Below are 23,408 nucleotides of genomic sequence, written 5' to 3' on the forward strand. Positions count from 1 at the left end.
AGCAGCCGCATGCACTCGCAAGACACCCACGTTCACACACCATAGACAGCATGCATGTACTGTATATGCACCAAACATAAAAATTCTTCAGGGTGAACTCCAGTGTTTCCAGCAAAATGTGTGTGTGTGTACATGGACATAACTCAAGCCAGAATAAACACATTTCCACACTGCCAGGTCAAATTGGCTTGGCCCAAACTCTCCATGCCCCAGAGCTGTGCAGGTGGGAGTGATGTCATCAGCGCCTGAGCAGCTCTCAGCAGTGCAGTCAGGTATGTGACTCAAGAGACATCAGGCGCAGTGAATGTCTAAAGTTTTAAATGGCCTTAAATAGGCACTCCAACAGGCAGTCAATGAAAAATGCTGCTTCCAGTGTCTCTATGACATGTGTACGCCTCCTGGGACAGATTCTTCGTGCATAAGTAGGAGTGTTACAGACATTTCTATTGTGTTTCTGGATTTCACTAGCATACCACTATGAATTCTATCTTCCCCTCGCTCATTGAGCTGAGGCTGCAAATCACAGCCTGAGAACTCCAGGAGGCCAAGCTGGAAGGGCAAGATAATGGGCTTTCCATGGAAGGTTTTTTTCGGCTTTGTCTGTGGAGCAAATGCTTGGAAGTGCCCTTCACTGTCATACTGGCTCATAATGGCACACACACACTTTTTGTGTATAAACACACAACCACCAGTATGGAAGCATCAGCAGCAGGCTACTTGTGCCCTTCATAAAATAATCTAATAGTGTCCCAGATACAGGTCAGTAAGCAACCCCCCTGCATTCACCAGCACAGCCTGTTCTGAACCTTCTCAAATGAAAAAATACAGCCCATCACAAAAAGTGTGTAGGTATTAAAGTGCATGCTTTGGATTCACAGGATATGAAACAGGGCCGGCACAAACATACTCGCATGATGGATCAATACATGATTTAAAGGTCCACAACTACTTACTTTGACACTTGAGTGCCTGTGCAGTGATCTGGCGGCTACAGGCGTCACACCAGTCCTGCGTAACGGGCCTGGCCTCGAACCTGTGTCCTTCGCCCTTCTCCGCCCTCACCCGGGGGTCCATCCCCCGGGGAAAGATGGACCAGGCCTCCCTGCGGGGAGGCTCGGTGCGTGCCAGCCTGACGACTCCAGTCCTGCCCTGCGTGAGCCGCTCCAGCGGGAGACCGCTGCTGTCTCCTTGTATTGGCGCGGAGGAGGAGATGCTCTGATGTCGGCTGTCTCCGCTCCAGGTGTCTCGTCTCCCGCGTGGCGCGTCCCGGTGCCGGTGCGCTCCTTTGTGTTCACTCGTAACCGATCCGCTTGGCATGACATTGATGCCCGACCTCTTGAGCGAAGTCCCCCTTCGACCACCTGTGTTACGGTTTGAGTCACAGTCGTCGTTGCTGTTGCAGTCACTGGTGATGTGCCCAGTTTCACCTCCTCGAGTCCCGGCTGCGGTGCGCCTATCGCAGTCCGTGCTGCCCTCTTGTCTGTCCCGGTCCGGGCTACGTGGCGCAGCAGGGGCGGCCGGAGCCCCGCATCTTTCACCGGGCATCATTCCTCCTCTCGCCGCCTTTTCTCCCGCTGGTTCCGGAGACAAGGGATGAGTTCCCGAGTCGGCTTCTGTAGTTATTGACCCAGACTCCCCGCTGCTCCCCGAGCTTCTCCTGAACATCATCTTCTCCCAGGATGATTTCCTCGGCAGGGTGATTCTCTTCCTGCCGCCGGCCAGTTTGAAGAGCATGAGCTGCGGCTCCGAGTCCAGCCTGTGCGGACCCGGGTGCTGCCCCACCACACTCGCAGACGCCATTATCCTGTTCCCCTGTAATGCGTGTGTGTTCGGCTGTTTGGAGTGTGTATTAGTGCGTGTTTTTGCTCCGTGCCCTGAATGTAAACTCAACTCACGCCCGCGACCAGCCTGTAGTAGTGACGCAGGGGATCTGACGGCTTTAAACGCCGCGAGCGCGCTCTCATTTAAAGCGACAGGGGCGCGCGCTAATCCCTTGTTCATACTGTAGGTTTGATTTGGCATTACTTAGTGAATTATTCAGCACTAATTCACTGGATAACAACACTTAAGTTTCTGATGACTCATTTTCATTTGTCAGCTGTTTGCTATCTCTGCCAGACCTTTACTACAAATGTAGTTAGAGTAATAATCTTCTGAAACCACTGTTACTAAAAGTATAGACTACAGAAAGTAGGCTGGCATCAACCAGAAACCACAATCACAGATGAGGAGTCTGTGAAGAGTCACCAGAGACTGGATTAGGAAGCATGACACATGAAACATAATAATGATGAGTATTTAGGTTTCCTATTTTTAAACTGTCTATACTATTCCCTGATAAAAAAAAAATAAAAAAATCTGCTATGGCAAACTATTGAAGAGCAATATCTTGGACATGGTACCTGTTTTTGACTATTGTAATCAATTATTTATTATTTTTATTTATTACCGAGTGTTGTGTCATCGTCACGCAGGGATCAACAAATGATCTCAAAAACAAAAAATGCGTAACAACTATAATGAAAATGACTGTAGGTATAAAACCGAACGGCCACAGCAGGACTTAATAAGTGAGCCTACAGTATGTACTGACGAAGTACTGAATTATAAAGTCTTACAGATAAAAACACAATGTCACACTTGTTTGTGTAGGCTAAGAACAGGAAAGTTATCAAATTTTCCCCTTTGCCAACAGCACGTCATATGAGCAGCACAAAACCACAGGCAGTTGAGCTCGTCCCCTAACTGAGCCGAGAAAGCCCCCAAGGACACCCACACCACTCCACCACACAGAGTGAAACACTTTCAATTTCATTCTCTGTACTATGCAGTGTCACAACAGCTCACTTGTTTTCTGTTTTGTTTGAGACCTTTCATCTTCCCAGCAGTCACACCTAGCCAGACCAAATTTAATGTCAGAGCAATTTGGGTACATGCTGAATATGAAAGTGTACTGTTGTCTCACAGTCATTTGTGACCTTATTTTCAGAACATGGTGATTCATCGTCAGAGCCTTGCTGCCACTGTATACTTACAGGAGGGGACATGAAATGGTTTTTGCTTTCACATAGATAATATCATTTCTTCAGGCAAAAACAAACTAGAGATTAAAAGTATAGCAAAAATGTTTATAAGTACAGCAAAAGTATATCTTACAATTTTGTCGACACTCAGACATCACACGTGACCCCTTTATAAACAAATACCAAACCCTGGGATTTCCCCAGCATTTGAACTACACTGGCTAATGTCATTTCAGCCTGTTAATTTGTTGTAATGTCACTGGACTGTGTTGGCTTTATGTACTTCTGTTTAAAAGGAGATGCTGTGGTGAGCGCTGAGTTTCCCTGACTTTGTTACTTCTCTTTTACAGTGAAACCTATGATAATACAGAGAAATAACTAATCATTTAAGTTAAAAATCAACAGAAAGACAGACAAATGTAACATCAAAACTACAGTGCTGTGTGCCTGGAGAGCACAATCAGCAGACAATCAATCAGTGACGTAATCAATCACTATTCATTCTTTGAAATGACAATGATATACTTGAGGTCAACCTAAAAATTAAGTCACGTGAAAGCATTTGAATGATCAACCACGAGAGAAAAAGACAGCAGACAAGTTAAGCTCTTCCTTCAGCGCACACACAGACACACACACACACACAGACACACACGTATACATACCGTACATACATACACAGACAGAGAGGTATACAATCAGTCTAATTAAATCAATAATTTAAGGATCTCCAGATGTCGCAGAGCTTCTGAGGGAGAAAGAAGAACAGCCTTAGAAAAACACAGCAGCTGACTTGGCAGACATTGTGCTTTATCCTGACGGTTCATCACTGTGGCTGCCTATTAGAAATACAATAACACTAAAGGCATTAACGAGGTTTATATTGAACTGCTGTACTCGGTTGCCAGCCCCACACACACACACACACACACTGAGTAAAAATCCATCAATGCCGTTTCCTCCTTCTCCATTCTGTGCATCTTATCTCTAAATTGAGATTCACATTTTATTGATCGTCTTCGGCTGCTTCGTCTTCCTGCAGCAAGAGCTGCAGCCGGTCCTTGAAAGGCAATCCAGTACACTGTCCACAACTGTTCATGAGTGGCAGTTAAAAACAGGTGCTTGTCAGAGTCTATGTGCATGTGTGAGTTGAGATCCAAAGATGCTGCACTTCTGTCACAGTGTAGAAGGTCTGGCCAAGCTAGGCTCCAGAGCTGCTGTAGAGTTCACTACTCCCAGACTACAGGACAGAACAAATAGAAACCATCAACAACATATTTTCTCACCTGCTGTATTATGGGGGAAATGGGGATGGGAGTTTTTGATAGTTGAGTAGATGTATGGAGAGGAAGTTGGCTGCTCAACTGACCTCTCAATAATGCTGTTGTTACACTGTAGCTCCCTCACCAAGATCTCCATTTCCTCCTTCAGATGGTGCATCCTAGAGCAAAGGAAGACATGTTATCAGGGCAACTGTCTTTATCTTGCACACACACACACACACACACACACACACACACACACACACACACACACACACACACGAACCTGGAGACCATCTGGTCCTTGTCCGTTGATGTAATTCCAGGCTGTTGTCCTGCTCTCTTGGACTGCAGACTGAAAAGGATTCTATCCAGAGACTGAGGAGGATATATCAGACGTTACATCATCACATCATTGAGATGCTGCATGACTGACATCACTAATGTGACCACTGAAACAATACTCCCAAATCTATCTCATGAAAACCATATCAGACATATCTAATAACTTTTTACATACTGGTATGTTATAATCTTTGATCTGAGCTCCAGAAAAGGAGAGAAAGTGAAATGTTGACCTTATTTTGGCACTGCTCACTCATCTCCAGGTCTGCCAACAAGCCTGTGGAGAAAGAGCTGAAGTCCTGCAGTCGGGTCTGCATCTCTAGTAAAACACTGCAAAGTAGAGTACGAAAGGGTCAAACTTCAAACAAGCCAAAGCTCCCATCTTTACAATGAGAAAAAGGATAAAATGTTTACATTTGTTCAATTTGAAGACTGAAATCTACTATGGCAACTTTAAAGGAGTAAAAAATGTGATGACAGATGACAATTTATGCAGTCAGTGAGATTTTAATTTTAAGATATATTTAATCATGATTTCATGCCTTAGTCATCAAATCTTTACAATAAACTTTAAGTTAATGTCTATGTGAGAACCCTTTGGTTGTATATATCTACACACACATTCACAACTGAAAACTGCAGTACTGCTGATCACATGCTCCACTGTGTCTGGGAAACTTTGTTTTCTCTGTAATGTGCAACCAGACTTTGGACAGACTTAAACAGCATACGAATAAACAAGGCCACACATGCAGGTTGTTATTAGCTTGACTGAAATGAGGATATCCATCAAGTAAATAGTACTTCAACAAATAAATCAGAAGTAAAAATGTAAATCTAAATGTTAAAGAGTCAACTGTGATCAAATTTACAATCCCAAAATCACTTGCTAAACAAATGAGAAGTGAGGATTAATTATGCAGACTACCAACTTAATCTGTAAGAGAGGGACTGCTGAGTAGCAAGGACTTACTGTCCTCTGTTAATCTTCTTCATATAAGCTTTCATCATCTACGTAAATGGCTGTCAAACCAAACAAACAGTTATCTTGTTGCAAGTCAAGAGTGGTTGGGATAACACAGTTGTAGTGAATCTGGCCCAAAGTCCACACAGTGTTTGGAGTTTAAACATCAGACTTGAGGGCTCTGACCTGCTCCACGTCCTTGTTGAGGCCAAAAGCTCTTTGTATCTCTGCACACAGTCCTCTCTGAAGAGCGACTTCACTCGCTTAATGTGGGACGACAGGTGGATTCTGGGAAGGGAGAGTGACAAGCAGATTACAGGAGAGCTCAGAATAAAACCCTTCATTGGCTGGGTGGGCAGGGCTGCAGCTGTGTGGACATATACTCACTTCTCAAACTTGTGGATTTGCTCATCATTATATGCCAACTCTGAGGTGAAAATAGGAAAAGGTATTGTCAATTTTACAATGAACAAAAAGAGCAATAAATTCACAGTCTCAACAAATCAACAAATAAACACACTTACCACCAGTAATTCTGTCTTTACGATAATGCTGATGAATTGCCATTATCTTCTGCAGCAGCATCTCCATCTTCTGACAGCTGCGAAGACAAGGGGTCAGAGTTCAAACACCACATGCAATGAGGTCACCCTGGAGCTTTGAATCTCTGAGTACCTTTTGTCATTGGCCAGCGTCTCTGCTAGCTTGGCCTGTTCTATCTGCAGATGGTCCAGTCGGTTCTGAAACTCTTGGATGCTGGCAGCGTATATCGGCAAGTGCTTATGAACCTGTAGAGACAGCAGCCACAGACTGTCATATCAGAATCAACAAATCACAAGTCACAGGATTAACCCCTTAACGCCGATTGTTGCAAAATTCGCATAATACCGCTTTAATCCACATTGCAGCCGAATCGTGCATGCATTCCTCTAATGCCGGTTTGTGCATATTCATCACACACCTAGGAACCTTTTGCAAACACTGGTTTCTCGTCGGACCAGTCAAAGTGAAAAGTGAAAACTACATCTGTGAGTAACACTGTTACTCACGGATGTGAGTTAACGTGTAACGCCTGTTGTCGCTAATTTGCATCATACCTAAATATGTGCTACAGAAAAATTAGCAAACTCCTCTTAATTTAGGATCAATTTGAAAGCAAAAACAAAAAGAATTAATTTTTTAATATAATTCTCAATAAATTCAGGCGTCAAGGGGTTAATGGTTCACAGTCCATTATCCGAGATTAGTAATTAAGTGATTCAGCCCTATAACTAACAGTCAGCAGGGTGGCTATCTGCCAGTAGTTGGCCGTCAAAACAGAAATTATGTGCAGCATCTTTGCTTTGCATGGCAACCCTTTCCTCATCACTCTTTTTGTTATGATCTCTCATTCTTTACATATGTATGAAGAAATAAATGCTAATAAATAACACCACTTCCATCAGCCACAGCAGTCAATATGGCTTCCGTGGAGCTTCCTGACGCCACTCACCAGCTGCAGCTTTTGACTGTTATCAGCTGAACCTTGGTTTTCTGAAGCGTAATGGCCTCTGAAAAACATGAGGATGTCCTTTAGATAATGACAATATCAAAAATGTAAGAGGCCCCAAGTGTGACAATCCTACGTAGATCCCCTTTATTTAGCTCAACGTATGTAGTGACAAACTCACAGTGTGTGTATCCTGTGTTCTACATTGAAGCAAGACTGCAGTCTAATGGTGATCATCGCAATACCGTGCATTGCTTCTCCACACTCCTTTCGCAATCTCATCCTGAGAAAGTGTGTGAGATAGGAGGAGAAATAGAGGAGAGAAAAGTTTGACAAGGTCATTACCTACAGCCACACATCACTCAGTACAGTGAAACAAATAATCCTTATTTCAGCATGTGTGCATCTCACATGTAGCTGTAATATCCTTGCAGTAGCAGCTCTCGGTGTGTGTGCAGCAGCTGTATTATCCTTAGATACTGGTGGACCACTCCCACTATTACCTACAGAGGGGGGTTAAGGGAGATAATACATAATGCGCTGGATGCTTAAAATACACAAAATCAGAATAAGAAATGAGCAAATTAGGTATGGGTGGGAGAGAAAATCAGCAGGGCAGTAATACCTTTGAGAAGTTGTAGTCTACTATTACGTCAAACTTGGACGGGATGACTGGAGTATCCGCTACAGAGAAGAAAAAAACCCAAAACACCCAAAAACATGTGACTTATTGTATGAAAAAGGTATACTTTCCTTTTTAACCAACTTTCATTATGCAGTCATCTTTTGTTTGTGAATGTTGGCATTCAACCAAATATTATCCAATAAAACTAGAAAAAAGAGCTGATTCACTAAGATATGTGTGTGTTCTCTGGGTAAGTGTGATGCTGAGATATGCCTCATATCAAACCTCTTTCATATCTCCCCAGGGGAACAGCAAAGAATAAAGAAGAGGAAAGCTTAAGACTTCACAGAAGCATATCAAAGGTGTTCTACGTGTCTTTGATTGTCTTACGCTCTCTGAAGGGTAGGCTGGTATTTGCTTCAGGCCCGTAGCTGAGAAGAATGAGGGGCCGCGCAGGTGAAGTATTCGGGAGGTTGACCACCTTCATGTTGCCCTCCAGAGGGAGGTCGTGACCCAGGTATAGCAGATGTTGCAGCTGTACTCCTATACCTGTCTGTGACGCCACCTCCTCGAAGAATACTGACACCCTGAGAGGATTGAGGGGAGAGAGGGGTGGATACCTTTTTAGATTTCAGGTCAGATTCTGCATCCTGACTAAATTTTAAGATCATGGTCAGTGCGCTTAGTCACTGCCATAATTGTGATTCTCTGCACAGATTTACTGGGGCATCCATAATGCATTATGTTTAAAGCACACAAAAAAGTGGTCGACACAATCATCATCAGTAACTCCAGTTACATAAAATTAAAAATTAAGCAACAAGCCATGATTCAGTAAACACCACACTATGCGCCTCTAATTAGAAGCTGCAGATGTAGCACACACATAATCTCGCTCACAGACCTGCAGGGATTCAATCACCTCGGAAAAAAGGCTTTATAAAAGCATCAGTGGATTACAATATAATCTAGAGCTCAGCACAGAATCTGCTATACTAGAATGATTACCATATAATTCATATACATAATTCTGCAACTGCGTCACATTTTTGGCTTCTTGGTGGAATCATCAACTGAATGAGTCATGTTGTCAAGAATTATGGTAACCTGTGAGCAAAATACCAACATCAGCATGATGTTGCACCAGCTCATTCACATGAATCCATCTACTCTTGTGCCGCACACGTGAACAGGCAAAGCACATTTAAAGGTCAGTAAAATACAACTTGCATTGCACTGTATCATACAATTGTTGTGCAGCTGTGAAGGTTTTCTTGACTCTTGAATTCTGTCACAGATGCAGGACAGAGTAGAAATCTGACAACTGGCAAAAAAAAAATATGGGTTTCCAGTTAAACAGTCCTATAGTCTGCAGATTGCTTCATTTGTTTTTGATTAGAGTAACGTTTGAGTTGACCATGCCTGTGCAGGCTTACGTGTTGTAGTGGTGTATGTAGATGCAATGCGCCATGGCCTGTTGCAAAGAGAAGAGGTGAACTGGCTGCCGCTGGAGTATGTCTGTGGTGGCAGTGAAGAACTGGTCAAAGCCCCAGCACCTCTCCTGGTCAGCCTCTAGTATCCCAGCTAGTACTGGAACCAGCTGCACCATAAGACCCCTTCAGACAAATATGAGAGAGACAGAGGGACAAAATGGGACAGAAATAGATTGAGACAATTAAGACAAAATTATTGAAATTAAACTTGAAATGATGCAAACAAGGGGGGGAAAAAGAAAATTAGGTGTGTTTCCATCAACAGAGCAGAAGATAGAGGTCAAGCTAAACAATCTCAAAGAAGAAGAAGAAGAAGAAGAAGAAACAAAACCAGTGGACTTGGCCACCTACAAGAGAAAAATGAAGAGAGAAATTTTTCAGCAGCAGAAAAAGATTCTTCTTCACCTTCTCTTGGTGCTGAAACAGCTGATCAGTCATGTTAGTTAAATGTTCGCTAGGTCAGAGCTTATTCTGAAAAGGTGTTTCTAGCTCCCATTTAATGTGCATAAAAATATGCTGATGGAAACACAGCTACTGAGATTCATGTTCAAATGCTCTTTACAAGGTGACATACTGTGAGAGTTGGCAGCTGTGAGGTAGGTGGTAGCTCCACTCTATAGGCCCGTCCGCCACCCGCTGTATTCCAGCTATTGCCCCCATAGGCTTCTCTGTAGTTATTTTATACCTAGATAACAAAACACACAAGTCAGGCTGATGGGTCATTGATATTCTGCCTGATATTCTAAGATTGCTGAAAAAACAACATGCAGAAAAACATCTTTCAATGTGGGGAAATCTAAGTATTTAGTAATTAAAATTTTGGTTGAGTAGTTTTTTCATTAACACAGAAAAAATGTCATATACTGATTGCTTAGTGGTAAGCTTTCCGATATTCATATGAAACATGGCTGGTGGAGATTAAGTCCAAATTTAATGTCAAAATTTCATAAAAATATGTAAAAGACCAAAACACAAACATGAATCAAAACTGGTAGAATTACTACGCTAGCTATGGCTGAAGGGATGGGGTTGGAAGCTTAATGTTGTTATCAGAAATGTGACACCTGTGATTCACTTTTTCACACATGACGTACTAACTTACATGGTTGGCTTGTTCCTGCGGGGTCCCCCATACGGTGTGAAGGGAAGACCCCCAGTGGCAGCGTGGTAAAATGTCACACCAATACTCCACAGGTCTACACTCACGCCGTAGGATTTCTGATGAGGCTTACGTAGCACAGCACGCTCATACATGTCTGGGTGCTACACAGAGACACACACACACACACACACACACACACACACACACATTATAAGACAAAAAACCACAAGCAAATCTGCAGAGGTGAATATACAGTACAGTCATCGTACCTTCACACGTTGATAGCAGTTCAGATTACCATCAAACCTCGAGTATTATCCAAGTGTCCAGTGAAAGCGGTGTTTTGCCCTAACATGTATTCTTTCCAGAAGAGTTTTATTTTTATCCGGAAACATCATCTTAAACTTAGTAGGTATTGACATCTCACATATACAGTATACAACAATGTGACATATAATCTTATTAGTCAGAATATATATTGTAGAAAATATATGCCATAACTCTGGATCACATAGGCAAATGCTTGTTGGTCTATCAACTTGCTCTGTATATGCAGCATTTCTATGTTTAATTGTTTACGACACTTGGAACTAATACATTTCTAAATTTGTCCACTAGAGGGCTACCCAGGCTTGATCATACCAGTTGCTTTGAGGTATCAAGATCTAAGCTCCATGGGGCCCGTTTCACAAAGCCATTTCAACATGGTCAGGTGGTTTTTGCTGCAAACCCAACACTGGTAATACAGAATTTTCATATGAAGCTGGAGTAGATTCACATGCAATGATGGGGTTTGTCATAAACACACCAATCACATGCAGCACACAGAAATTCAGACCAGAGTTTAAAGGGTAAGCTATCCTCATGGGTAAATGGGGCTTTTATAGCAGTAAAAGAAATATGGCTTAACAGGGAAAAGGACAGGTTACAGACTGTCAGGAATAGAGTATGAAAGAAGCAACTGAATTAGTGGCAATAACATGGACTATATTGATTGCACCTTTGACCTTAAAAGTGGACACTTCAAAGAAATCTTCTCTCAGAACAAGGTATTATAGCAGTAAAAGACAATACTGTTTTTGCTACCAAGATAGAGAAACTTGACAAATGTGCAATAATCTTACAGTTGTCCATCTAAAGGGTACACTGAGTAGACTTTTTACAGATGCAATAAAAATCACATTTTTTAAATTAGATTTTGTCTTTATTTATCCAGGTTATTAAGTGAGCATGAATGCCCTATCTCAGCAATCTTCCCCTCCACTGAGGCAGAACAAAGATTTTGTTTCATGTTCTTTAAACCAGCAGCAATTGAATATGAAAGAGACAGGCTCTGTTAAGACTGCCTGCAGGTTTACCTGTAGTAAAGATGATACAAGGGCCTCACCACATGTGCACACCACATGGTGGAAACAAATCTCCATAACTCAACTGCTGGAACAACAAAGTGATTTATGAAAATAATAATAAAATTTCCACCAGTGCTTTTTTCTAAGAGCATTTCTATTGTTGTTCAAGTGGGTTATGCTCTAAGACCTGGTTCTTGTTTAGTTACCATGATATATAACATACAACAACTTTCAATTAACTTAATCTGATACATATAGACCTGCCAATTTCTGCACACTAAGATTTTTATGCATTTCATTTATTTATTGTAAAACATCTGTGTCACTACTAATCTAATAAATCTTAATCGATCTTTTCTTCTGCACAGATATATTTGGATGACCCACAAAAACTTTATTCATACAAAAACAAATCAATCAAATTTTTTGACTGCATATACAGAGATCGTACAAACACACTAAGTTTACTTGTGGGACTGACTTACCAGATACTCTTCAGTTCCATAGATAGACACAAACTTCTCATCATCTTCCAGCTCTCTTGCTGCTCCAAAGTCAGTCAGCTTATAAACAGACTTGCCATCCTCCCCAACCTGCCGCATGATGTTGCCTGGCTTAATGTCCCGATGTACCACTCCATTTTCCCGCAGGTGGTTCATTCCCTGCACTGAGGAGAAGAAAGGGAGGAATACTTCATCTCAGGTATATGAAATTATAGGGAAACACAAAGATACACACCCACCTACACACTGCAAAACTGTGAGGAACTCTGTTTCGGGCAGACCAAAGGCATTTTCTGGCTCTTCGAGAAGGCTGAGCAGACTTCCTCCTGAACAATACTCCATCACCAGCACCTTCTGTTTAGAGGGCAGCTGGAGAGAGAGACATTAGGAGAAGAGCTATACTTTAGCGTATACATGTTAGGAAAACTTACTGCCTCAAGCATTCCGTGATAGATATAGGAAACAGCCCAAATTGCTAATAAACTGTAACTTAGTAGGGAAAGTGACTGAGAATATGTGAATATAGAAATGTTTTAAGAAATAGTGAAGGAGCAGGTGTACAAATGCTCTCTTATTCCACGTTCCAAATTAATTTGGAATAAAGCTGAAGCATTGTTTTACACAATAGTTATCTCATCCCAACACATGGCTGCGTTTTCCCCATCCCTGTTTTTGTCTTCCCTCCTCTCATGGTAGCCTTACCTCTTCCACAGCGTACAGCTTGACAATATTGCTGTGGTTGAGCTTCCTCAGCATCTCAAACTCTCTCATCTGGACCTCATGGGGACGGTTGTAGCTCACCACATTAAACACCTTGACGGCTACCAGTTCACCTGACTTCTGCACACACAAGTTTAACGCAACATCAGCACAACAGGAATGTCAAGAACGGCCCATATCAGCACTGCGACCACAACTTGTTCTCGTTGCACATCCTGGTGGCACTTTTGAGTCAAAAAGTAGGCTGAAACATCTGAGTTAATGGCAGCAGTGATGTGAATGAGCTGCCATGTGAACAACAACCAACAGGGCGTTGGGATGATAAAATCATTCAAAGTTTAATGGCTATCTTACCTTATGGCGTGCCTTGTAGACATTGGCAGTAGCCCCTTGGCCGAGGACATCTTGTAAAGACCACAGGTAGTTTGCTGTACTGGCTGTCATCCCTGACATGCTGTTGGAAAGAGACCGAGAGAATGATTAGACAGAAAATTAGAAAATATTTACAGAGACTGGGGAGAGAGAGACAAGCCCTCTTTGTGTGCTTCAGGGGATTAAAAAAAATCTACAAATGATTTACGGAGCAAAATAAGTAACTATACACAGTATCAAATAACTAGATATTAGTAAACTGAGGTAGTGACTAGATCATAACAATATCCATAGAGTGTTATATAGCTCTTAGTTATCTTTGACATACTAAATTAGATTAGATAGACTTTATTTTAAATTCCAGATATGTTAACAGTTACAGTAACATAGCTAACTAGCATTACACACGTGCACAGTTGATTTGTGTTTAGCGTTAGCTTAGTATCTAACTTAGCTAATTTAGCCGACAGACAGCTCTTAGACTGTGCGCTTCAATAACACAACAATGAGTAACTAGCGTTATTTCTGTCAGAAACAAACTGCAGAGTTGACAGCAAAACAGTTATTAACAAGCTATTTAAAGAGTCCATTTAACTAGCGTTATCTGAAATGTTAGCTGTAATGTTAGCTTACCTGGACTGGTGCTGTAGTTAACCGTTGTTTGATTTAAATTATTCGTCCCTGACAGCCTCGACCATGTATCGAGGAAATATGGCGTGAGAATAAACGTTACTGTCAGTTACAGCTCGAACTGTCCCGAGGCTTTACTGTAAACCCAGTTTGCCTGAAAACAACAGACGCCTACGCGACAAACTTCTTCCGTAGTGAGAAGCAGAAACAGCTGCATACCTGCCTGTTGGCTATTCCGTGAACAGGTACGGTGCAGGCGGCAGCTGATAAGGGACAACGAAGGTCTCTCTCCGCTCCTCTCTGACGTGGAAGTTGCTTCACGGGCAGCAGCTGGCAGTATTGCATCGCGGGATCCTTATCTGTTTTAGGAAGCGTGGTTTTCATACGGAGCGGACTCTGGCCTGCGCATGAAAGCGGAAATGTAGTGAAGTGCAAACTTGACAGTTTTATTCTCTGCGTGAACTTCCGAATATGTTGCAGTAACTGTGAGGGTGCAGGGGAGGGAGGAGGCAGGGAGCTGGAACGGTACGCAGGGCCCCGGGGGGTCCCCAGAACCATGTTTGGCACTTGTGGGTTAAAGAGGGAAACTACAACTGAGTTTCCACCCAACTATTTCAGTGTATTTGAAAGGACGGACAGTCAGCGTATCAACACATACAGTCTCCCCATGACACATCTGAGCGCATCAGGCCTTGAACTGGCCTAATCATTCGACTTTTGCTTTGATATATTGACCCTTCATGTGCAGATGTGTTGGTGTCGCTGTGAAGTCCACGAGTGCTGCCATCATCCTCTCAGTTGCTCCATTCATGTTAATAGAGCAGTTCTCTGGATGACTGCTGTCTGTCTCTCTGCTGTTCAGCTTGAGAGACAAATCCACAAATCTAACCTGTAAAATAACATTTGAAATAACACTGAGTTATTAGTGGTGATATTCAAATATAATATATTTACCCTCTACTGTCAGCTGAAACCACGTGGCTCATCTTATCATAGTCTGACATGGCACATGAATTTGTTTTGACAAGAAAGTGCATACATTTTCAGCTTATGTAGAAATGAGGAAATGCACATACTGGACATGTGACCTCTGGGATTTGTAGTTTGTAACTTTTTTTTTCTGAGGTTGTTATATATTTGCGGCAGAGATGCACTGATCCAAGTTTTTCTCCCCTGTCACAGATTCCATTTCTGCATATCAAGGTATCTGCTGATACCGAGCACCAATCTGACACTAGTACCCTCATTTTCTTGTTTTTTTTACATACAGATTTAAGATCCACATGTTAGGAACTGGGTGAAATCTTGCAGTCTTATTTCAGTCAGGCAATTTCTCATGAGTCACAGAAGTTAAATCATTTTACTAATTGCAGTGTTAAGAATGTAGATTCATATTCTGAAATGATCATATATGGTTTACTATTTGACCAATCGTTTCCATGTCCACTGTCTGATCTGATACTGCAGACACACTCACACTATGTGTCTACCTGTTGGTCTGCGTGTCACTGCTTAGTTGCCTAACAGGCTTTGAATGCATTTGTGACCTGTTAAAGCTGGAGTGGATGTTTTTTTGTGGTGTCATTGGGCTAACATATCAGAATAACCTTTCAGCATATTGTCATTCAAGTGGTCTGAGAGAAAACTAGACTTCTGCACCTCCTCTTGGCTCTGTTCTCAGGCTTCAGAAAATCTACCCTGTGACAGAAGACTTTGGCCAATCACTGTTCATTTCAGAGAGAGGATGTTCATAGTGGCTGTTTGCCCTCAGGTAGTGAAAGCTTGATTCAGTGACAGAAAATACTGCAGAAATTCCTGGAACTTCTGATGAATTTCCCAATACCTACTTTGCCAATTATTGTGTATAGTACAAAACACATGTGTAAACATGTCTCAGCTCCACGCCTGACGGTGCTCGATGATCGTCAAAGTGGCATGATGACAAACAGTAGGGCATAACTGTTCAGGGGGGACGGTGGTGTGTGGTGCGCTTGCCTCTAACTCCACTGTTAGGCACCCTTGAAGCGCCCTGGAGCCACAAAGTGCTGGAGGGGCGTCTTTGAGAAGACGAGCCGCAGTGTGAGGGACTGGATAAGGCTCACACCATGGAGAGTGGACCCTATGAGGCACGAGGTTTCTCAGGACTCCTTCTTCTCTCATTCAAACTCGAGGGTTGGGTGGAATGGGTTAGCAGAGAGGGGCAGAAGGTTTTGTATAGTTTTCCACAGATTGTACTCATGAAGTTTGGCTTACTCAACACAGTGATTACTACTCAGCCTTTGAGAGCTTTGCAAAGTTTGAAAAAATAACCCTGATGATGTCATTGAGGTTTTTTTCCTAACCCTTTCATCTCAACATTTTTAACAGAAAGCCTACATTACAGACTGGAGGTTTAAAGAAGTGAGCATTAACAAGGCAGGCAGGGTCTAATAAAAGATACTATCTTGTTGCATCATGGGAAATGTATGATCAGGTACTTTTGCAGCTTGGTTCTTACTTGGGACTAAAAGTCAGAGTATCTCACTCTCTTTAGTGTGATACTAAACCACTGGAGTACCCCTTTAAGTGTTTCCAAAGGACCATCTGACCATTTTGATTACCCCTCACTTTGTGTTTCACTTGTGTCTCTGTGCTGTATATTCTTGGTCCCTCTCAAATGCTTCATAACTACAGTACTTACTTTTCAACATATTCTTTTATTATTTTATCACTATTTTCAAGGATGATTTTCTGAAAAGAAATGGGTAATATTTTCTCTTTACGTTTACAAACAAAGAATTCAAGAAACTTTATAGCAAGCAATGTTTATTAAAAAACAGATCTACTACAAGAACTACACATAGAATTATATAAGGCCTATTTGATTAAACTACTATTGCTATTACTGTACAATATTGTACCAAAAAAGAGTGTACCTCTGTAATGTACAACATTGTATATACAAAGTACATCTGAACACAGGATTCTCCAGTAATACAGAGACAACTATAAATAGATTTTGACATTACAGTCTTTTTTTTTTAGTTCTGCTGTTTTCAAATGGACACAAAAATGCATATTTCACAATATTCAATTCAGACAAATCATCCCCACACAGTTAGTCCACACGCAAGCCAAGTTGTTCAAGTGCACGATGATTGATTTAAGATCAAAGAGGGGTCCCAGCTCCCCTAAACAGCACAGCCGGGACAAAACACACCAACCAACCACATGCACGTCTGTATGTGTGAGAGTGTGTGTGTGTGTGTGTGTGTGTGTGCGCGTTGATAAGGCGAGTTCATCTCCCACCACAAACACACACACACTGTCACACTCCCTCCAGTTGTTACAATGAGGTAAGAGCAACACAAATACACCAGGTAATACACAAACAGTACACAGAGACTTTAAAAAAAAACCTTAATTATAATTCTTTTACCTGGTAGAGAGCATACAGGAATGCAGTATGTGCTGTATTTCTGGAAGAAGGGTTGAGGAGAAGGGGAATATGATGACACCTGTGTAAAATGACTTCAATACTTTTTCAAGAAGGTGAAATAGAACAGAAACAGCTTTATTCAGTTTACTCTGTGTGGCATGTGTCCACTTTTTAAGTCAGTGTTTGCAAAATTATTCTCATATTCCTCAATTCATCAACAGATCTAATTTTGCAAAGGTACATTTTAGCAAATAATATATGTCATAAAAAAAAAGAAAGAAACGTTTGAAGTCCTTAGATTTGGGCTTTCTCATCCTATTTCTACGTAAAGCTGGCCTGCCACTGGAGTTGTTACAGCAGCGACTGAGGACGAGAACATTTCATGTATCCCTGCAGGTTTATTTTTGTTCTGGTCACACGTACACAGTGCATATTTACTCAGCACGAAGGCTTCCGGTACTCCAGAGCGTGGGAGAAGTGTTTTCCCGTGTGTCTCCAGACAGGTGCTGTCGGGTGCGCATCCCTTTATTACAGGTGGGGGCAGGGGTGGGGTGCATACATAGTCTACATTCACGCATGCTCACACAGGCGCGCACACACATGCACACCCAGACAGCTACACAGTTCAACGTTTTACCATTACAGATTCTGAGCATTAATAAACAACTGGAAAAACAATAATAATAAAAGCAAACTTTGCTTAAGAACGCATTGGATGAGGTGGTTGGTTGTGCTTCTATCTAAACACACTCAGGAGGATCCTCAGCTCCATGCTTCCAGTTATCATCATGATTATTACACATACATACATACACACCATTAGAATAATAAAACCCTTTTTACTGTTACATCTGAAGCATATAGTTGAAGGAGCAAGCTGTAACTCTGAAGTTGTCTTGTAGCTGGTACTGCAGATATATAAACTGATGCGATCAGCCAGCTCGCCACTGTGGCTGCTGTCTATGGCCCCAGCATGCAAGGAAAACCTGAAAGGCGTTTAGCTGCCACAAAACACCACCACACACACATTTGGAGAAAATGTGTGTCTGTGTGTACAGTCCAACATTACCTATAAAAATGCTGGGTTTCAGTGGTCCTCTACATACACAGAGCTGCAAGAGGGAAGCAGCATAATGCCTCAAACTACCAGCTGTCATTATTTTTATTGCTATATTTAGATGTAGAATTACTGTTGTTATGTTGCGGAGAACACTGCTCCTGCTATGCTCCTGTTGTGGTACTAGTACTGAACAATAATAACAATAAAAAAAATAAAAATAAAAAAAAGTCACCAACATATCAAACACCGGAGGAAGAGATAAAATAAAGCTCTTGATCACATGACTTAGACTGATATTTGGCCCAGTTTCCTCTCCCCTTTCATCATCAACCAAAACTCCACCTTTATCTGCATTCTTCCACTTCTGAAGCAGCAAGTCAGTGAGCTTCACTTCTACACAGAATGAGAGCTTAGCATTTCACAGTCTATTCTCAGGAATCAAACACTCCCTTCCAGTCCGCTAGTCATGGGTCATTAATAAGAAAAGAAAAAAACTGTCATGTCTACTATACAAAAATCAAACAGTGCTTTTTGTTCCTCACTTAGAGCTGTGTGTAAAGGCAAGTAACACTCTTGCACGCCCACTCAAACACAATTTCAAACGTCACAAAATAGTGTATGTAAGCCGTAGGTCTGTAGGTGTCCATCCTGAGTCCTGTTCCCTTGTACAAGATTTTAAAATCCAGTGATCCCTGGAATCTCTGTGGTGGCAAAGGAAAAGAAGTGTCTTTGAAGGGTGTTCGCTAAACTACGCCCTGTGATAGCTGACCTGTACTACGCAGAGCTGCCAGGAGAGGGCAGAAGTAACTCTTGACACTCTAAAGGGAACATGGCGTCTTAAGAACTCGCCTGGACACCACCAAGTGAATGCTACACATGAGTAGTGGGTTAGGTCTCGTGTGAAACAAATGAAGTGCTTCCTGCACCTGATAGAAGAGCTGTAAGAATCGAAGAGTTTGTATCAGTATCGTGGATCAGACTGAGTGGTCCTAAGCCGGGCAGGATTTGTCGTTAGACTGGGGTGGAGGGGGAGGAGGAGGGGTGTGAGGGAGAGAGTGTGTGTGGCCTGCGGGTGGAGGAGGAGGTGTCGGGGGCACAGTAGATGTCGGAGAACCCATGGCTGGACTGCCACTTCCTCCTCCGCTCTTTGGGAACACCACCGGCTTGGGCCTTGTTGCCGGTGGGCGCAGCTCCCTAAAAGAAGGTACAGATGAGGAGAGGGAGGAGGACGACAGAGAGGGGGATGTGGCAGAGGGCAGGGGGCTCCGTGGCTGGCTCTTGGCCGGGCGGAAGGAGGAGGGCACGTCGCTGGCTGAGGAGGCGCTGCGTTGGAGCGGGTGGGCGTGCGAGGAGCCCCCCTCGCTGTCCCGCAGCAGACGTGAGTGGAGCGGACTGGAGGGCTCCGAGGCTCCTCCTCCTCCTCCACCCACACCTTTCAGCTGCTCCAGTGTGTCCAGGACGACGTCAGGGGCGTGCGTGTGCTTCGAGGTGCTCTGTCTCTCCAGCTTACTGAGCTCAGTCAGGGCAGAGCTCATCGCAGCCTCAATGTCCTGCGACACAAGAGGAGGAGGCAAGTAAATATCGGCTTGTGCTTAAAATACCCAGAGCAGCAGATGGTGATGGAACTGATCTGTACCTGCGAGCTGTGCTCCACCTGGGCTATGACCTCAGGGTCCAGTGGTCTGTGGTTGCTGAAGCTCTTCGAGCGCCCTGCTGTAGTTGTCTTACGTAACTGTGGACTCTCCACCTAAATGTTCATAACACCCTCAATTAAAAGCTTGGCCAAATTTTAAAAAAGAAGTCCATCGTCTGCGTTAGTCTGCTGCAGATAAGATGCTGCATTACCTTGGTCTTGAGAGATGAGTGGCGAGTGACTGAGTTCAGGATGCTGTGAGCGCTGACGGGTCGTTTGTCTCCAGTTTCTTTCACCAGAGCCCCACCAACAGGAAGAGAGGCTGTTCTCACGCCTCCTCCTCCTCCACCTCCTCCTCCTCCACCTCCGCTGGCTCCTGGACTGGTGCTGTCGCTCTCTGAGCCCCGGAACGTCCTCCGGATGCTCCCGGACTCCGGACGTTTCCTCATCCTGAGTAAGACAAATATTTCTATTATTTATCCCAGTGCTGGGATTGGGTTCAAGGGATCAGCCAAGAAGTCTGAAAACAACAACAAAAATCCAGAAGAAGAAGAAACCAAGAACAAAATCTTCTGTTTCTGATTCAAATTTTGTTTCGCTGTTGATTTCCACACAATTCATTTCACTCAACTGAAAACTAAAGTTGCAAATGAAAATCTGTGAGATGCTGCAAACAGTTTGATTCTGCACATGAGACGCACTTGTTCAGGTTGGCCAGGTAGATGTCAGCCACATGAGCTCCAGTAGGAGAGGCGGCGCTGCCTCGAGTAGACACCCTCTCCTCCAGCAGGTCCCTGCTGTCCACATCAGGCTTTGGACTTCCCCTGCCCCCGTCAGCCCTGAAACAACCAAGAAACAGCTCAGAAATGACTGCTGTGCATCCATCCTGCGCCAAGCCAGCACAGGAGGAACTTTCCCTCACACTGATGAGCTACTTCTGAAAGACAAAGCTGACTTTGTCCACAAAGTTGACGAGGAAGTTGATCTGCTATGATATGCAGTTCGCTATCATAGCTGATTACCTTCCACAGCTGTGGGGATTTCCAGTGGACTACTTTCTGTGTTTACTTTCGATCAGATCAAAGAACAAATGTCATTTCTGGTTTTTGAAGAAGGCGCTTGGCTTTGATAGCCAGAATTTGCATTTCCCAAACCTCTACAGCGCAAACAGCTGAGTCAGATTTTAGCATGATGAATATTCACAGCAGACGAAACTATGAGAATAAGACCCAGGTTTACAAATACTGTAATATCTTCATTAATATATTGTTCTGTTCTACATGCCAGATATTTGATCAAGACCAGTCACTGAAACACGTCTTACGTGTCTTGGACCACAATGTACTGGTGTGGCACCAGTCCATCCACTCCGTTATGTCGTCCCTCCCACCAGTCGTTGGAGGCTCGCTGAAACAGAAGCAGAGACGCTCCCTTCTTGAACGACAGCTCCCGACTGGTCCGGCCGGAGTAGTCGAACCGAGCAATGGCTTCGAACGGGTCAGAGTCTGAAACAGCCAAGGAGCCTGAGATTCAGAGGATGGTGGATAGACACAGGAGGTGATGGAGAAGCGGGGGGCAGCGACAAACAAGGGAGAGAAGAGAGAGGTGGAGGAGAGGGGAAGCCAGATTAGTGCATAGCAGGTTAGTGCTGCTGTATGTGGTGGCTGCACAAATGTTAAAATTGCTAAGCAGTAACAAAGCAGCATCATTAACAGGTTACTGGGAGCAGAATGTGAGCTGGTTTAAATGGTTAGAGCCACAGTAACTGGTGAGAAAGGCAGGAAGAGATCTCATAAACCAGTGAAAGGAGTATATACATATCTATATATCTATTCACATATGCGTGCATGCGTGTGTGCGTGTGCGTGTTACGCACCATCTTCGCTGTTGTGGCCGACTGAGACGGTGTCAGGCGCAGGCTCTTCCACCAGGGGGGGCTCACAGTGTGGACTGTCACTAATGTGGACACAGAGGGCAGATGAGGTTAGAGGACGCAACTACAAAAGTCTCAGACAGGCGACACGTGTTGATGACTCACAGCCTGACCTCATATTGCTCCATTAAATCATACAAACTCATGCTGTGTGCACCACGCCACCGCTCAGTGTTCAGATTAAAAGCCTCGCTGGAAACTTGCACACTCCTTGAAATAACATCGAGCTGTCTGTCCGCCCTATTCAGCGTTTTCGATTCAACTGTTCGATTATATTTTCGATAACTGTAATTTCCAAACATTCTCCACACTGCCGTGAATGTCAAGTTCTCAATGCACACAATGAAGTGTGGCTTTGGCATATTTTACTATGTGTATAATTCTAGAGGGAGAATGGTGAACGCTTAATCTAGCATTTTAAAAAATAGTCACATTTTGCTTTACTGCATCTATATTGACTGTGCTGTACCTGCACGTAGGTTTTAATTGTTGAATGTATGCTCGCTCCAAGTTGTTAAAACATCCTGATTCCTAGTAGAAGTACAATATCAGTCACATGGTAGCTATGGCCCTGGGTGCAACAAAGCCCAGCCTTTGCCAGTGTGACAATATTTTCTGCTATTTCCTACAGTAGAGCTTGGAGCTGCTGCTCCGGTGTGACTTACAGTCTAAACAACAGCGCTGACTGGCAGCAGTAATCATAATAACTGGTGCCGAGGCTTGTCATTACAGTAAAATTGAAAGTCGGCGCTTGTGTGCATTGCGGTGTGTGCATGCTGTGCTCTCCCAGGCTGATGTGGTCAGGCGGTGCTTTATTCTCCTGTGTGATGGAGGGTAAGCTGATCCCCGTGGCCCCCTGGCCCTGAGCGGAGCAGACAGGCTGAGACCCCCATCACTCCACAGCAGCAACCAAAATCACCCCCCCCCCTTTCTGGCCTCCTTGTCATCTCCACACCCACTCTAGTTAGATGCCAATTTGACAAGACATTCCCTTCTGTCCTACTCGCTTTGACAATTCAAATTCTGACCCTACTTATGACTCCTCAAACTCCCCTCACATACACACTCACCAGAAGTCATCTCCAGCTCCAGGGATGGTGTAGATGGGGCCCTGCAGGTCCTGCAGTCCGGGGAAGATGGTGTCATGGTGGATGATGATAGTTTTAATGAGCTCATTGACGTGGGCCTGGCAAGAGACCTGGTCGTGGCCTTCTGGGACAGACATCAGGGTGGGGCCGAAACAGATGGCCAGGTTGTAGGGGTCCATCATGTTCTCCTCGCTGTACTGAGACAAGCTGGGCGGAACGGAAAGCAGAGTCATTCAGAGGGCATTACCTCATCCTTCTCTCTTAAACATATGAGATATACAACACTGACTATGCACACAAACAACCGTGACATGTCGTTTATAGCCTACATCACACTGAAAGGGCTGCATAAACTGTGAATGTCTATCTGTGTGTGTCAGACAGCACGAGGTCCAGCAG

At 43.5% G+C, this 23,408-nt stretch overlaps 3 protein-coding genes across 7 annotated transcripts in view; all 3 read right to left on the bottom strand.

Annotated features, from left to right (window-relative positions):
* rassf5 (Ras association domain family member 5) overlaps positions 1–1,888 on the bottom strand; it is a 28,352-nt gene extending 26,464 nt beyond the window's left edge. The window contains exon 1 of the mRNA XM_041960182.1: positions 954–1,888. Within this exon, the coding sequence (XP_041816116.1) occupies positions 954–1,800 (847 nt within the window). The 5' untranslated portion in view covers positions 1,801–1,888. The remainder of the gene's footprint in view (positions 1–953) is intronic.
* Positions 1,889–3,114: 1,226 nt separating this feature from the next.
* ikbke (inhibitor of nuclear factor kappa B kinase subunit epsilon) lies at positions 3,115–14,278 on the bottom strand. 2 transcript variants are annotated; one of them, XM_041956146.1, is made up of 21 exons: positions 14,097–14,278; positions 13,230–13,329; positions 12,858–12,995; positions 12,395–12,524; positions 12,138–12,319; positions 10,304–10,464; positions 9,776–9,886; positions 9,145–9,324; positions 8,099–8,295; positions 7,709–7,767; positions 7,495–7,586; positions 7,265–7,366; positions 7,087–7,144; positions 6,270–6,382; positions 6,119–6,195; positions 5,982–6,021; positions 5,781–5,882; positions 4,864–4,960; positions 4,572–4,663; positions 4,393–4,464; positions 3,115–4,263 (listed from the first exon to the last, which is right to left on the bottom strand). In XM_041956146.1, the coding sequence occupies exons 2-21, from the start codon at positions 13,326–13,328 to the stop codon at positions 4,200–4,202; spliced, it is 2,166 nt and encodes a 721-aa protein (XP_041812080.1). In that variant the 5' UTR covers position 13,329; positions 14,097–14,278; the 3' UTR covers positions 3,115–4,199. The 2 variants fall into 2 exon arrangements, with proteins under 2 accessions (XP_041812080.1, XP_041812070.1); XM_041956136.1 differs by having other exon boundaries at positions 13,881–14,278.
* Positions 14,279–16,671: 2,393 nt separating this feature from the next.
* Positions 16,672–23,408, bottom strand: part of srgap2 (SLIT-ROBO Rho GTPase activating protein 2) — a 52,441-nt gene continuing 45,704 nt past the window's right edge. For 3 of the 4 annotated variants that reach the window (XM_041946069.1, XM_041946087.1, XM_041946095.1), the window contains 7 exons: positions 22,992–23,216; positions 21,865–21,944; positions 21,313–21,511; positions 20,690–20,827; positions 20,201–20,438; positions 19,992–20,102; positions 16,672–19,905 (listed from right to left, as the gene is read on the bottom strand). In XM_041946069.1, the coding sequence (XP_041802003.1) occupies positions 19,345–19,905; positions 19,992–20,102; positions 20,201–20,438; positions 20,690–20,827; positions 21,313–21,511; positions 21,865–21,944; positions 22,992–23,216 (1,552 nt within the window). In that variant the 3' untranslated portion in view covers positions 16,672–19,344. The remainder of the gene's footprint in view (positions 19,906–19,991; positions 20,103–20,200; positions 20,439–20,689; positions 20,828–21,312; positions 21,512–21,864; positions 21,945–22,991; positions 23,217–23,408) is intronic. The other variant, XM_041946079.1, reaches the window with a different exon arrangement.

The sequence above is a fragment of the Chelmon rostratus genome, chromosome 2 (assembly GCF_017976325.1).
Source record: "Chelmon rostratus isolate fCheRos1 chromosome 2, fCheRos1.pri, whole genome shotgun sequence".
Taxonomy (NCBI): Eukaryota; Metazoa; Chordata; class Actinopteri; order Chaetodontiformes; family Chaetodontidae; genus Chelmon; species Chelmon rostratus.